Source organism: Arvicanthis niloticus, chromosome 5, assembly GCF_011762505.2.
Source record: "Arvicanthis niloticus isolate mArvNil1 chromosome 5, mArvNil1.pat.X, whole genome shotgun sequence".
Classification (NCBI taxonomy): Eukaryota; Metazoa; Chordata; class Mammalia; order Rodentia; family Muridae; genus Arvicanthis; species Arvicanthis niloticus.
The window spans coordinates 84,895,298-84,909,149 of NC_047662.1; the positions used below are offsets into that span (position 1 = coordinate 84,895,298).

A 13,852-nucleotide genomic window follows, 5' to 3' on the forward strand; every position below is an offset into this window, starting at 1 on the left:
GGTTTCTACAGATTGAGTTTATATGATCAGGATTGGCGAAACGTACCTTTACTTACAAGTCATCCTGGTAGCCCAAGGTCCAGGTCTGTATCTTACTAATATTGAAGAGTCATCGGGAATAGTCATGTAGATGCAGTGTGTAGAGTATATTAGAAGTAGATATGAAGAATTTGGTCTAGTGGCACAACCCTGTAATCCCAGCTACACAAGAGGATTGAGGGTTCAAGGAAAGCCTGGTCAATTTAACAACACTCCAGTGTAAAGTGAAGTAACAGAAAGGGTGATGGTAGTGAGTATAGCTCAATGGTAGAACACTTGCCTAGCATGTTCAAGGCCCTATGGTCAATCCCCCAGTAGAGCTGGGGCAGCCGGGAGATAAAGAACTACATAAGACATGGGCAGGGAGGTGAATTAGGAGATTGTTGCAGTGATCCAACTAGACAAAGATAAGGACAGCATAAACTGAGGAACTGGCGGTTCTCTAGGGAGTGGTGAATGTATCTGAGGAATCTTTAGGAAGAATAATCAGCTGGAGCTTGGGGCAGCCATTGCTGTCAAGTCACAAACACAGTCTTGATTTCGGAGCCTCAACTGCTACTTCTGTTACTGAATGAGGAGTTACACCATTAGAGATACTTAAGTATGGCAGCAGTGTGTAGAGTAAGTACAGTTTGGAATATGTCAAATGGCATTTTATTTTCCTTTTTCTTTAACAGAGCCAAGCTGGCTTCTCTTTTTGGACTGGATCAAGCAACCATGGGCCATGGAAATGAATTCTTCCAGTACACAGCCCCAAAGCAGCCTAAGAAAGGCCAGGGACTAGCAGCAACAGGTAAGTTAAGAGGCAAAAGGGTTATGTCTTAATAGGTTGGTTGGAATGGCTGTCTTTGGAAAGTGATATGCTATGATGGTTAATATTTGTTGTTGATTTGATAAGATTTAGAATCACCTAAGAAACCAACTCTGAGTATATGTGTGAGGAGTTTCTATACTGGGTTAACTGGATGGGAAAACCCACTCCGAATGGGTGGCACCATGCATGGGCTGGGATCCAGCACTGAGCAAAGAGAAGAAAGTGAGCTGAACAGCAGCATCTGATTCTCTGCTTTCTGACTGTAGTGCAAGTGAGCAGTTACCACACACGTTCCTGCTGCAATGTCTTCCTTACCACGATGGACCTGAGTAAACCCACCCTTCCTCCTTCCCTCCCTCCCTCCTTCCTTAAGTTGCTTTTGTCAGTTATTTGGTTACAACAACACATAAAGTTAACAGTGCGCACACCGAGTTCTCTGCTCTCCCCCGTGAGCCCAAGCTTATTGCCAGTAGTGAATACCTGTTGAAGTTCTTAGGTTCTGGTTTCTAGCAGCTAGTTGATGCCCTTAGTTGGGAATTGGCAGCACAATAGCAGGCAGATTCTTCTGCCCCTTGTCTCCAAAACTGCACAAAGCACTCATTGTTGCATCTGATTCATTCATCATAGAGGATACAGGAATTGTTAGTTAAACGGCATCTGCTGACAGAAACAGGAGAGTGAGAGACTGACACTTCTGAGGTGCCTGCTCTGTCTTAGGTACTCCATGGATTATCATTTCATTTCCACAGTAATCTGTCAAGTGGATGACATGACCAGACTTTGGAGGCTTTGAGCAGTTTAGGAATTTGGTTAGTCAACTATAATGGCAGAATTGAAATTTGAACTCTGAATTGACTGACTCTACAACTTATTCTTTCCTATACAGTTTGCTGTTTTGAGGTAAGAAGCCAAAGAGGATAAGGGATTGGTCATAGAAGAGTCCTGAGGAGAGTAGGTAGTGTAAGGGACATTATATTAAATACTTGAAGATCAAAGTGTGGAGGGCCTTTCACATGCCAGGAGTGATGCTGTCTAGTCTGATACTTGGCAAGATGTTGAGGAGTAGTTGAAGCAGATCCCTCGTGTATGGCCATGTAAGAAGACACAAACACCCTGTCCGTTCCCTTGGACTCTGTGCTGCATGCTTCTGTGGTGCGAGAGGCATGTAGGATTTCCCTTATGCACTAAGCAGTTCTGCAGCTGACACCATGTGAGTATCCTGTGATTCAGTTCAATTCTAAAGTTATCTGCCCAGACATAATGTCAGATCCCTTAGATAGAGGGTTTAGTTTTACAAGACTGTCTTCACTTAAGATGCCAATCATTAGTCAGGCCATCTGTACTTCTGACCAAGGGTGCCATGGCACCCTCTCCTAGGTTAATTGACAGGAATTGCTCATAGAGCTCGGGGTAATTGTTTTGTTTTAATATTTGTTTATGTATTAGAAAAGATATTATAAGGCTACAACTACAGCCAGGTGAAGAGATGAAGAGGGGATGGCTTAGTAAGTTGAAAGGATGCATAGTTTGTGGGCTCTCTCTGAGTTGACTACCTTCCCTCTCTGGGCGGACCACCACCCCATCTCTGAATGGATCACCAACCCATCTCTGAGTGGATCACCACCTTCTTTCTGGGCACACCATCCTCCTAGCACTTTGTATGCTTTATAACCTGGAAGCTCTTCAGACTTTGTGTTTAAGAGTTTTATACAGCTTGTTCTAGCCCATCTTTCCTAAAATTGGTGAGTGTAGCTGAAAGTTATAGTCCCTAATCCTGTAATTACTTTGTCTTTTTGGTGGCTGGCTCTGTCCTCAGGAGCCCCACCCTGAGTTACCTCAGCAACAATGTCAAAAGACAAAATTTCTGCAAAGTTTTAAGACCTTTCTTAACTGGTTTTTATTTGCAGTCCTAGAATTGATAATACCATTGTGTAAAATGAGGCGTTCTGGTGAATTGAGAATAGGCCTTTGGCTTTACATAGACAGAAAAGAGCTGAGGATCCAGAATCCATTAGCCATTTTGAAGTTTCTTACCCGGTAAAAGAGGAAAATAGGCCATAAAAACTGGACTATGTGAGGCATCTCACATGACACCAGACACAGCCACATGAAATTTGGGGATTTAGGTATTATTTATCTCTCTTGATTTAAAAATTTCAGCTTAAAAATGTTGTGGTTTTTTTTCTTGATGATATGGAATTCTAAAATAAGTAACTCTATTTTGGTTTCTTCTGTTGGGCTCAACATGTAGACCAGACTGGTCTCTAGCTTGAAATCCTCCTGGCTCTGCTTCTCACAGGCCTGGATTACAGGCATATGTCTCCATGCCTGACAATGCATAAACTCATTTATGACTAAAGAGACTAAGCATAAAAGACTCCACGAAATTCTGAGGAGCATTATGCAAAATATATTTCTCAAAAGACACCCCTACTCTTACTACTGAGGAAACTGCAAAGGATTTAGGAAATGGGAACAAGATCAAATTGTACCCTACCACAGCCCATCTGGCTAGGTGTTCCTTGAGTATTTCCCTCTTTCTTCTTTAGCTGTGTGCTTCTGACTCTACAGCGTTTGACCATATAGGTGTATAAGAAAAACCACCCAGGCTTATCTGATGAAATAGCTTGATTTTTTTTCCTTGTTTAAAAAAATGGATTGGTTGCTTGGGGTGTAGTGGCACAACACCTTTGTTCCTAGCACTGGGGAGGCATGGGCAGGCAGATCTCTGTGAGTTCCTAGGGCAGCCTGGTAGACCAGGAAAACCAGAGCTATGTAGAGAAGCCCTGTCTTGACCCCTCCCCACCCCCCCATGCATTGATTGCTTGTGTGTATGTGTATAGGCATATGCATGTATATAGGCATATGCATGCCATGACTCAGGTTTGGAGGTCAGGATGACTTGTAGAAATCAGCTGTCTCCTTCAATCATATGGGTCCAGTTTTGTTGTCTTTGTTGTTTTTTGTTTTCTTTTTCTTCATAAAAGTAGGTAGATTTATTTTTTCCTGAGAAAAAATTATTTTTCAGGTGAAGGAGAAACTAGAAGGCACACAGGAGTAAATAAACAGAGATTTTTACCTTTAAAGGTACAGTAGGTTGAAGAAAGCCTTTTTTTTTTTTTTAATGAAAAAATTAAAAAGGACTCAAGATAAATTCACTAATGAATAATGAAGATAAGAAAAATATCTAATCATCCCCTGAACAAGAAGACTAAGTTAAGGAAACTTTGCTCAAAAAAAAAAAATTTTTTTTTTTTTAAGACTACACATTACAAGATTTCCTCTTGAGTGCCAAGTCCAAGAATGAGAATAACGCTGACTTGAGAGGAGGAATCCGGAGCCAATGGGAGGATCACAGAATGATGGCTGTGCTCTGCCTGTGTCCCTGGCCGATGCAGAAACAGCCTTTCCACTTCAGGAAATGAACTGTAGCAATAATAGCCTGAGAAGACTTCAAGAAGCTGAGGAGGATGCTGGACTGGCCTCTCAGATAGTGACTTTTTTTCTGGGTTTCACACTTGTCTAGATTGTTTACCACTGGCCTTCCTGCCCCACTGCTGTAGATTGCTTCATCAGGAGTAAAGATTTATCACAGTACTGCATACAACCAGAAAGTGCAGATTAAACTAAACTGCATATAGCTTTCTAAACACAGTAAGAAAACATAGAACATACCACCTAGAACATAAGTAAATAACACAGTGGTCACTTGATTTTCAGAGCTCATTCCCATTCTTTTTAAGCTAGCATCCTGCTTCTGGATCCTGGGAAATGTTTAGTTTCCGCTTCCGTATAATCAGTAAAGTCACATAAAGTAGCAACGAGATGGTACTCCCCTTCCCTGTAGTCCTCTTTGTCGGTGAAGATTTAGGAAGACAGTGTCCCCTTGGCAGTGATGTGGAGCAGTCTCAGCTGTACTCCTGATGGGAGGAGTGTAAATTGTTAAGGCATTCCCAGAGGATGCTCTCTGGAGCAGGGGAGAGCTAAGACAAATCTGTTGTTTATGCTACTTCATCTCAGAATTCTGTTTTCAGGAACTTTGTCTAAGAAAAGAGTCAGAGCCCCCCCCCCCCACACACACACAAAAGTGTGTTTTAAAGATGTTCTCCATAGCATTATGCATAACAGAGAAAATTTGGTATCTGCCCAAAGAAATGTAGCATAGTAAGAACATTCTTAGAGTCAGTCTGGTGTTTTGTGTAGCTGTCAAGAGGCAGCATTTAGGGCAGTAGCCGTGAACCACCCACCTAGGTTTGTTTGAGAGAATATAGAGAAGACTTATAATGTAGTCAGGGAGAAGTGGAAGAGGCAAAATTGAGTCTTTATTTTGTTTTAAAATACTAAAAAAAGCTACTGCAGAGCTTATGTGTACAGAGAAAGGACTCAGAACAAGCAAGCACTTCAGTTTACTGATGTTTAATTTTGGTTGAGGAGGTTCTAGGTGGTTTCTATTTTTATTGTGGTTTCATTTGTCTATCTGACTTTCTGCAATGCCTTGTACTCTGAAATTGAGAGATGGTGTTCAAGCAGAGAAGTAAGAGAGAAGGTTTTGAAAGCAGGCTCACTGAGTTTTTGTTAGTGCTTTCTCATTACTTTTCTATCTAGACATGCATCTAGGGAGCTTAGCACTGAGTGTAGTGGTGAACACTTGTGGCTCCCAGCACTTCGGAGATGAGGCAGACATGAGTTCCAGGCTAAGCTGGACTACATAAAGGAGACCCTATCTCCAATAGACAGACAGACAGAGAGACAGACAAAAACCAAAACAATATCAGAATGCAATTTACCTTTAATATGCTATTTCAAAACATAATATTACTGTAGAGCCCTTGGCAGATTTAGGTAATGACTGTGATTTAAATGTTGATGCAAAAATATAGTCATCACCCCAAAGGGAACAAGAGTTTATTCTGAAGCTATATATGAGCCACTATGGCCCAGGAACACAGATTAAGGTCTCCCCAAATCTCATGTTGCAATATGGTAACAGTTTGGTGAATTTTTATGGGAACAGAAAAAAAGAGAGTCACAAATCAAGATACTTTTCACATGCTGTGGTGGAGACATGAACTGGGAAAAAATTCTCTGCTGTAGGCCTCAGATGCTGTCTAATGACATTCTTTGCCATTTGGTTGGTGGAAGCTAGTGGTCTTTTAAGTCAATAGTTTCCAAAAGGCTCCACCTGTTAGTCACCAGATGTTAGATTAGATATAGGAGTGGGCAAAGGAGGGCTATTAAGGGGCTGAAGACAGCCCAGGAGAGGTCGTAATTGGGCTCTGAACCTGAAAGAACACTCCTACCTCGGCCAATAACTCCAGTTCTTGGCCTTCTAATCAGTTCATCGGCCTTGTAGGAAGTTTAGTACCAGCTAGGGTTTCTTCCAGGAACTCTTGTCTACGCTGTCACCTACATTCCATGTACTAGAGAGGGAAATAGCTTTACTTTTATATATACCTTAGCTGTCAGAGCATTGAAAAGAGAAAAGAAAATAGTAGAGTATGTCTCTGTTTTCTAGACTTGTCCAGCCAGAAAATTTGTCTGTGCTGTATGGTGTTGGGGCTAGTGTGAGTCCAACGTCATCTACTGTCATTTAGAGTCTGTTTCCTCACTACCTGACAAGGTCTCGGAGTTATCTCTGGATCCAATAAGGATAGTAGTAATGAAAGCATTGTTACACTAACTATAAAGCATGAAGTAGGATTTTTGAGGCTAGTTTTGAGGTTAAAAGCCAATAAATGAATGACACCTTTGTTTTCTTCATGTTCAGGAAATCAGACAGCACCAAAACCAGCACCAGCTACTACAGGCACGTCCTCAGTGCTGTTTGCCACTGCAGTGCATGCATACCGCTAGTAAGTAGCTGGGAGAGAAAGCCCTCGGAACTGGGGGAGGCCACGAATGAGCAGGCTGCAGTTCCTGTCCTTTCTCAGAAGCCTGTGCTCATCACAGCCTAGTTCCTCAGAGAAACTCAGCATTATCTTGTCTATGCTGTTAGTGTTTGGGCCCTTCACAGCAGCTTCCTGAGTTTTTAGGGATGCTATGGATAAATAGATGATTGAAGAATAAAAAAGTTGGGACCTGATGTGATGGCACTCACCTTTAATCCCAGCACTTGAGTGGCAGAGTCTGCAGGTTTTCTGTGAGTCCTAGATCTGCCAGAGTTGTACCAATGAGACCCGGTCTCAAAGAAAAAAAAGTTGCAGAAGAGCTTTAGATTAAAAGCTGCCACCTCTGAACTTTCCTGAAGGCCAAATACCTAGCTGTTTCAGGACAGAGACTGGCTCTTCATGGTTTAGAGGGATCCTGATATTTGTCATATTCTTGCTTCAATAGCATAAATGGTCAATATGCAAAGCAGGGCAAATTTGGAGCGGCTGTCCTGGGGAACCACACAACCAGAGAGGTGAGAAGACCCACATTGATTTATATGCCACATCCCAAATACTGTTAATGTCTGGGGTCTGTTTCTTATCTGTTAGAGGATAAGGGTATCTACTGACGATAACCGAGTGTGGATTATTAGGACTGAATAGATGACCCTAGTTTGCTTACTGTTATGCATTAAAACAAGTGCTGATGTTCCGAATGCTTGCACTAGACATCTCCTTTGTTATGGTTCTAGTGTAAGAGCTTGGAGGCTTTAGAGTAAATGGTCAAGGATGCTCTTTGTTGGGTAGCAATGATCATTTGTCATTCTGTCAGTGCATTCTATCTTTTTGCCTGTGTTAAAAACCAGTATTTATCCTTTGCAGTCTGAAAAACAGGCTGAGCAGTTGATCACTGTATCAGGGTGAAGTATAGTGGATGTCACTAAATGCCCCCAAGCCTGACTTCCTTGAGTTGGTACATCCTGCTCAAATACCACTCCAGAATTTTGAGTTAGAAATTATTGAACTAGACAAAAGAAATTTTAGTATTTCAGAGGCCCAGAGAACACAGAGTTCCTGCTGCTCTGCCATTCTTAGCACAAAGCTAAGATTAGTTGCCCATGGTGACTGATACAATGGCCAACACTCTAAGACAAGTCAGTGGGACTTCAGTATTACCCATGAGTATCAGTCCTCAGCTCTAGCAGCCATTGGTCTTCCATCGTCACCACCCTCAGCTCTCTCTTTGCCCACTCAGGTTATTGTGAACAGATCTCCAGTATACAATTTCAGTAGTAAATGCTTCAGTGTATAATTTTAAGAGATAAAATACTTAAAAAGAAAACTATCACGCCATTATCACACCTGAAAAAGTAAACAGAACATCTTAGTCACTCCAGGACATGTTCAAATTTCTTTTTCCCCCCTCCTCTATTGTTTTTCTTCTTACACGTCTATTTGAATCAACATCTAGTGAGGTTATCTATTGCAGTTGGTTCCTGTGTCCCTTAACTCTTTTATCCTCCTATCAGGAAGCAAATGATGTCTCTTGTGTGTGTTAGCAGATGCTGATGACTGTTATCTGGAAATCTAGTTTTGAGACCCCACTATGCTTGACGGCCAGAAAGAGGCGTTAGGCTGGAGAAGCACTTATTAGGAAGCAAATAAGGGGCTGGAGATATGGCTTAGTGGTTAAGAGCACTGGCTGCTCTTCCAGAGGACCTGGGATTGGGGTTCCCAGCACTCACATATTGGCTCATAACTATCTGTAATCCCAATTCAGAGACCTGATGCCCTCTTCTGGCTTGTGTACTACCTACCTGTAATGCACAGACATAAGTGCAGATGAAACACCTGTACACAAAAAAATAAAATACTCAGCAGTTAAGAGCCCTGACTGCCTTTTCAGAGGACCCAGATTCAATTCCCAGCACCCACATTACTGCTCACAGCCATCTGTAACTCCAGTTTTAGGGGATCCAAAGCTCTCTTCTGGCCTCAACAGGCACCAGGCACAAGGCACAGACATGGTGCACAGACATACCTGCAGACAAAACACTCATTCCCATTAAGTAGAGTAGAAGCTGATAGCTGGGTAGTGGCCTTTTAATCCTAGGATTTGAGAGGTAGAGGCAGGAGGATCTCTGTGGGCTCAAGGACCAGACTGGTTTATATAGGGGGTTCAGGACTACATAGTGAGATACTGTCTAAAAAAAAGAAAGAAACAGAAAAATTGTAAAAATTATATTGTAAAGTTATTTGGGAAAACAGAACACCTCATGGAGAGCTTTAGAAATGATGAAGGGAAGATAAATTAAAATCTTAGAGAAAAAAGCCAACAGCGAGATGTTTCTGGTCTGTATCCTGAGCACATTGCGATTTTCGGTGTAGTCTAGGCAGTAGGTGTGACACAAACAGAGACTGCTTGAGAAAAGAGAAACTGACTAATCTGGAGTCTCGCAGCTCCACAGCGGTGTTCCCTGTGAGACAATTATTGAATTCAGGGGTTGTATAGAAGTCCAGGCACTACCAGAGTCAGAACAATTTCTGCAGCTTTGTGGTGCATAGGAGAGACACTTCTAGAGGTAGAGAACCTGCAACAAGTAGCAACTATCTTCCTTTCCTTATATTTACTAGATTTTGAACTCCATGGGGAAGTAGCTAAAGAATTCAGCTAAAATCCCTGTTGAGTAAAACTTTAAGGACCAAGGAGTTAGAGACTTTCTAGGCTTTCAGCCAAAAGCTTGGAAAGGTCTTGCTTGAGTAAGAATCAGGACAATTCAGAGGTAGACTGATTCTTAAAATTTTTTAAAAAGATTTATTTATTTTGTTTAGGTATATGAATATTTTGCCTGCATTGTGAGTGCACAGTGCCTACAGAGTGAGAAGGGGCATTGGACCCCTCTGGAGCTGGAGTTAGGGTGGTGGTGAGCCACATATGGGTACTAGCACTCAAGCCTGGGTCCTGTGCAAGAGCAGCAGGTGTGCTTAACTGTCGAGCCACCTCTCTAGCCCTGGTAAACCGATTCTTAACAATGTCTAATCATCTTACAGCGAGTTTAGTCTACAGTGATCAGCCCTTCACTTTGAAAAATAAAATAAATATCTCACATAAAATCACACAGCTGCCCTGATAGCTCCCCATATTTCCAATGACAAGTTTCATCTTTTAAAATATATTTATTTTTATGTATCTGTATCTGCATGCGGGAATGTGCCCTGAGTGCAAGTTCCTGCGGAGGCCAGAGGTATCTGCTCCCTAGAGTCAGCCTTACACATGGTGTTGAGCCTTCTCTCATGGACTTGGAAAATTAAACTCAGGTCCTCTGGAAGAGCAGCAAGTGCTCTTAACTGCTGAACCAGCACATCTCTAGCCCGAAGGGCAAATTTTAATTATTTGGATGTTCATGTTTGTTTAATCCATATTAAGTACACATGATCATCCCTAAGTCTCTGGTAGATTGTTCCGGGGTCCTTTCCTACCTAAAGATAAGAAAACCTGTGATATATACTAATGATATATGTGATATAAATCATATTCCTTATGTAAAGTGGCAGAGGGCTGTACTTGTACATCCTTCCATATATTTTAAATCATCTCTAGGTTATTTGTACCATCGAATAGAATCTAAATGCTACATAAATAGTTGCTATTTTATTTAAGGAATATAAGAAAAATATGTTTAAATTTATAGGACAAGAATCCATGGAGGCTAATTGTAACATTATATTTTTTACATATAAAAATTTACAGTTTAAGTTATACAATCTAGTAGCTATTTTATTTTTTAATTAATTTATTTTGTATTTATTTATGTATGGGGTGGTTTGCCTACATGTATGTCTGTACTACTTGTGTGCCTGGTGCCAAAAGAGGCCAGAAGAGGGTGTTGGATCCCATGGGGCTGGAGTTACTAGTAGTTATTAGCCACCATCTGGGTGCTGTGAATTGGACTCAGGATCTCTGGAACAATAACCATGTTCTTCACTGCTGAGCTGTCTCTCCAGCCCCAATCCAGTGGCTTTAATGACATGTCCAGTACTAAGAACTCATCACCACTGTTCTCATTTCTTCTATAATTTCAAACATAAACCATCCATTAAGGGTAACCCTTCATCTCCCCTACTGCTCCTCCTTCATATCCTCTAATGCGTTATGGCTGTGAATATGACTGTCTTTAGATACCTCGTGGAATCAAGTGAAATTTGTCTTTTTGTGATTGACTTGCTTTATTAGCTCAGTATCCTTGAAATTCATTTATGTTTTTTTCTTACTCATGACCTTGCTAAGTACGTGCTCTGCCCCTGACCCTCTTTGTGTAGTCCTATACTGAGGAAAATATCTGTAAGAAATAAGGGCAAAATAAATTTGCCAACATCTTAAGTTGAGAGATTCCACTGCCGGTAGATTGTTACGTTGGCATACTTTAAAGGAAGTTCATTAGGTAGGTGTGTATGCCCGTGTCCTCCTCAAGGCATGGAGAAAGTTCACAGATGTGTTGGCCATAATGGTTTCGAACTGTACACAACTTGAATAGCCATGACTAGGAGAGTGGATAAATAGGTTGTGGTATGTTCACATAGAATAGTAGCAACTGACAGTATGGAGACAATACCGATAAACAAAGTAACAAGGCTTAGTCTGTGTAAGTGAAAGAAGCAGGTCAAAAGTCAGCATCTGTAGGCTGTTTACACTAACCTAACTATAAAGAAATTGCTCTGTCACTGAGTCAGAGTAGTGGTTCTCTGTGGTAGGCATATTGATAATGGGGGCAAAGGGAGGTATCTAGGATGTAGGAAACACTGCCCTTTTCTCCATCTGCCTGGTAGCCACATGAACACATATACATGTGAAAATTCACTGAGCTGTACACATATGACTTGTGTGTTTTTCCCCCTCAAATTTAAAAGATTTTTGTTGTTGGTTGGTTGATGTTTGTTTTTGAGATGGTGTTTCATTCTATAGCTCATGCTGAATTCAAACTCATGGCAGTACTCCTGCCTCAACCTTCCAAGTGTTGGGGTTACAGACATACACCACCAAATCTGACCTGCATTTTCAGTAAAGCATCCAGTTACCATCTCTTAGTTGCCCTGCATATGAATGGAAATGCCAACAAAATAAAGCTATTGCTGATTACGGTTAAAGGGTGAGGCCAGAATGCAAAGAGGTGCAAGGGGCCATGAGAAATTCCAGTTTAGTCCGAGCAGGTTTGGGATTTATAGCTGTAGGAAGCATGATCTCATGTCTTACTGCTGAGTCTGTGTTACCTTTTAACATCTGTTTTCTTTTTCTGCCCGTTGTGAGTACAGTATAGGATTCTTCTTTACATCAGTCAGCAGCAGCCAGTGACTGTTGCTACAATTCATCTGAACTTTGAACTAATGGTAAGAGTTCTCATACTGGAATCACTAGTCCCTTTAGGATTGTGGGAGAGATGGGCCTGAACATTCCTGATAGAAAGAGATCCTCTGCTCAGGACAGCAGTAAGCAGCCTTTCAGAAAGGTCTCCTGGCTCCTTCTGGGAATGTGTTGGGGTAGAGGTAGGGATGGGGTAGGCTGAGGTGGGGGCCGGGGGGTAGAAGGGCTCTTGCTAGCTACTTCTCTGAGTTCCCTGGATTAGCTCTCCTCTGTGAGCTGAGGCAGTCAGATTTACTTGCAGGCTGCTCTGCTTGAATGAGCCAAACTTCCTTTTTTCTTTTCCCAGGTTCGGCCCAATAACTACAGCACCTTTTATGATGACCAGAGACAAAACTGGTCTATCATGTTTGAGTCAGAGAAGGCTGCTGTGGCATTCAATAAACAGGTGATGTCTTCTTACTCTTTCCTGTGCAAAGCCAGAGCACTTGTTTGGAGTCTTCCTTATTTTAGTTATGGCAAAACCACAACTGCTCTGTGTTATTAATGACAAAGTAAAGAACCCACTAAACTTGCTGCATTTCAGGAAAAGAATAGATCTTACTGAAATTGCCTGACAAAATGTTTAAAGGGGAAAAATGGAGAAACATAAGCTTATTTGGTTGAACACTTTTTTGCTGGACTGAAGAGATAGCCCAGTGGTTAAAATGCTTGTTGCAGTTGGGCGTGGTGGCAAATGCCTTTAGTTCCAGCATTTGGGAGTCAGAAGCAGTTAGATTTCTGTGAGTTCAAGGCCAGCCTGGTCTACAAAGAGAGTTCCAGGACAGCCAGGGTTGTCTCAAAAAAAAAAAAAAAAAAAAAAAAAAAAAAAAAAAAAAGAGTAACAGAATCAGAAAGTGCCAGGTTTAAACAGAGACCCTGCCTCAGTAAACACAGTAATTCAGGAAGACACCTGACATTAACCTCTGACCTCCAGACACATGTTAGCCAATACCCATGTGCCCACACATGTGAAATACATACTACACATGCACATACCCATACAAAAATCCCCACTTTTTTTTGCTACTCAATTTTCTTAAAGATACATGAAACTTGTAAAAGTAGCATTTCAAAAGACTATCAAAATTTTATGAACTCATTATAGGAAATGTAGAAACAACATTAAAAAAAAATCACTTAAGGGTCAGTTGGTAAAGTACTTGCCATGTACAAACATGGGACCCCTAGGTTTACACTGGGCGGCTGCCAGAGCTTATTGGCAGGTGAGGGACATTTTCTCAAAATTCAAGGACAGCGCCTGAGGACCAACACTCGAGTCAGTCCTTTAGCCTCCACACATGTACATGCACACATGCAAATGTCTCTGAACACACATGTGCACCACACAAACATAACCCCACACATATACACACACAATTATAACTTTACTACCCAGAGTAACACATATTAATGCATTAAATTACTTTTTAAAAACTGTGTATCAGGTGTAAGTATGCGTATTCTTTTAAGAGCTCTATGTTTTGTGTGTTTTATCTTTCCACCTCATGGAAATTATATAGAAGCTTGTAATATGGATGTTGTCTGCTATGGCTTGAATGTGCCTTTCCCTGTAGAGGTCACATTACTGAAACTGATCACTGAGGTAATGGTAGGAGGTTGGGTCTTTGGGAGGTGGTCCTGAGGTCTGACTCACTGCGTACTTACTGTTATTTCCTAGCTGGATTGCTAAGCACTCTATATTGGCCCGATTGATTTTCATAGCCACCTAGT

General features: G+C 41.5%; 1 protein-coding gene across 4 annotated transcripts in view; it reads left to right on the forward strand.

Annotated features, from left to right (window-relative positions):
• Positions 1 to 13,852, forward strand: part of Fkbp15 (FKBP prolyl isomerase family member 15) — a 54,878-nt gene that overhangs the window by 7,356 nt on the left and 33,670 nt on the right. For 2 of the 4 annotated variants that reach the window (XM_034502762.2, XM_034502764.2), the window contains exons 2-6: positions 717 to 832; positions 6,621 to 6,705; positions 7,187 to 7,256; positions 12,034 to 12,108; positions 12,429 to 12,527. In XM_034502762.2, coding sequence (XP_034358653.1) covers positions 717 to 832; positions 6,621 to 6,705; positions 7,187 to 7,256; positions 12,034 to 12,108; positions 12,429 to 12,527 — 445 coding nt within the window. Of the gene's footprint in view, positions 1 to 716; positions 833 to 6,620; positions 6,706 to 7,186; positions 7,257 to 12,033; positions 12,109 to 12,428; positions 12,528 to 13,852 lie in introns of those variants that run through there. The other 2 variants (XM_076934857.1, XM_076934856.1) reach the window with 1 other exon arrangement.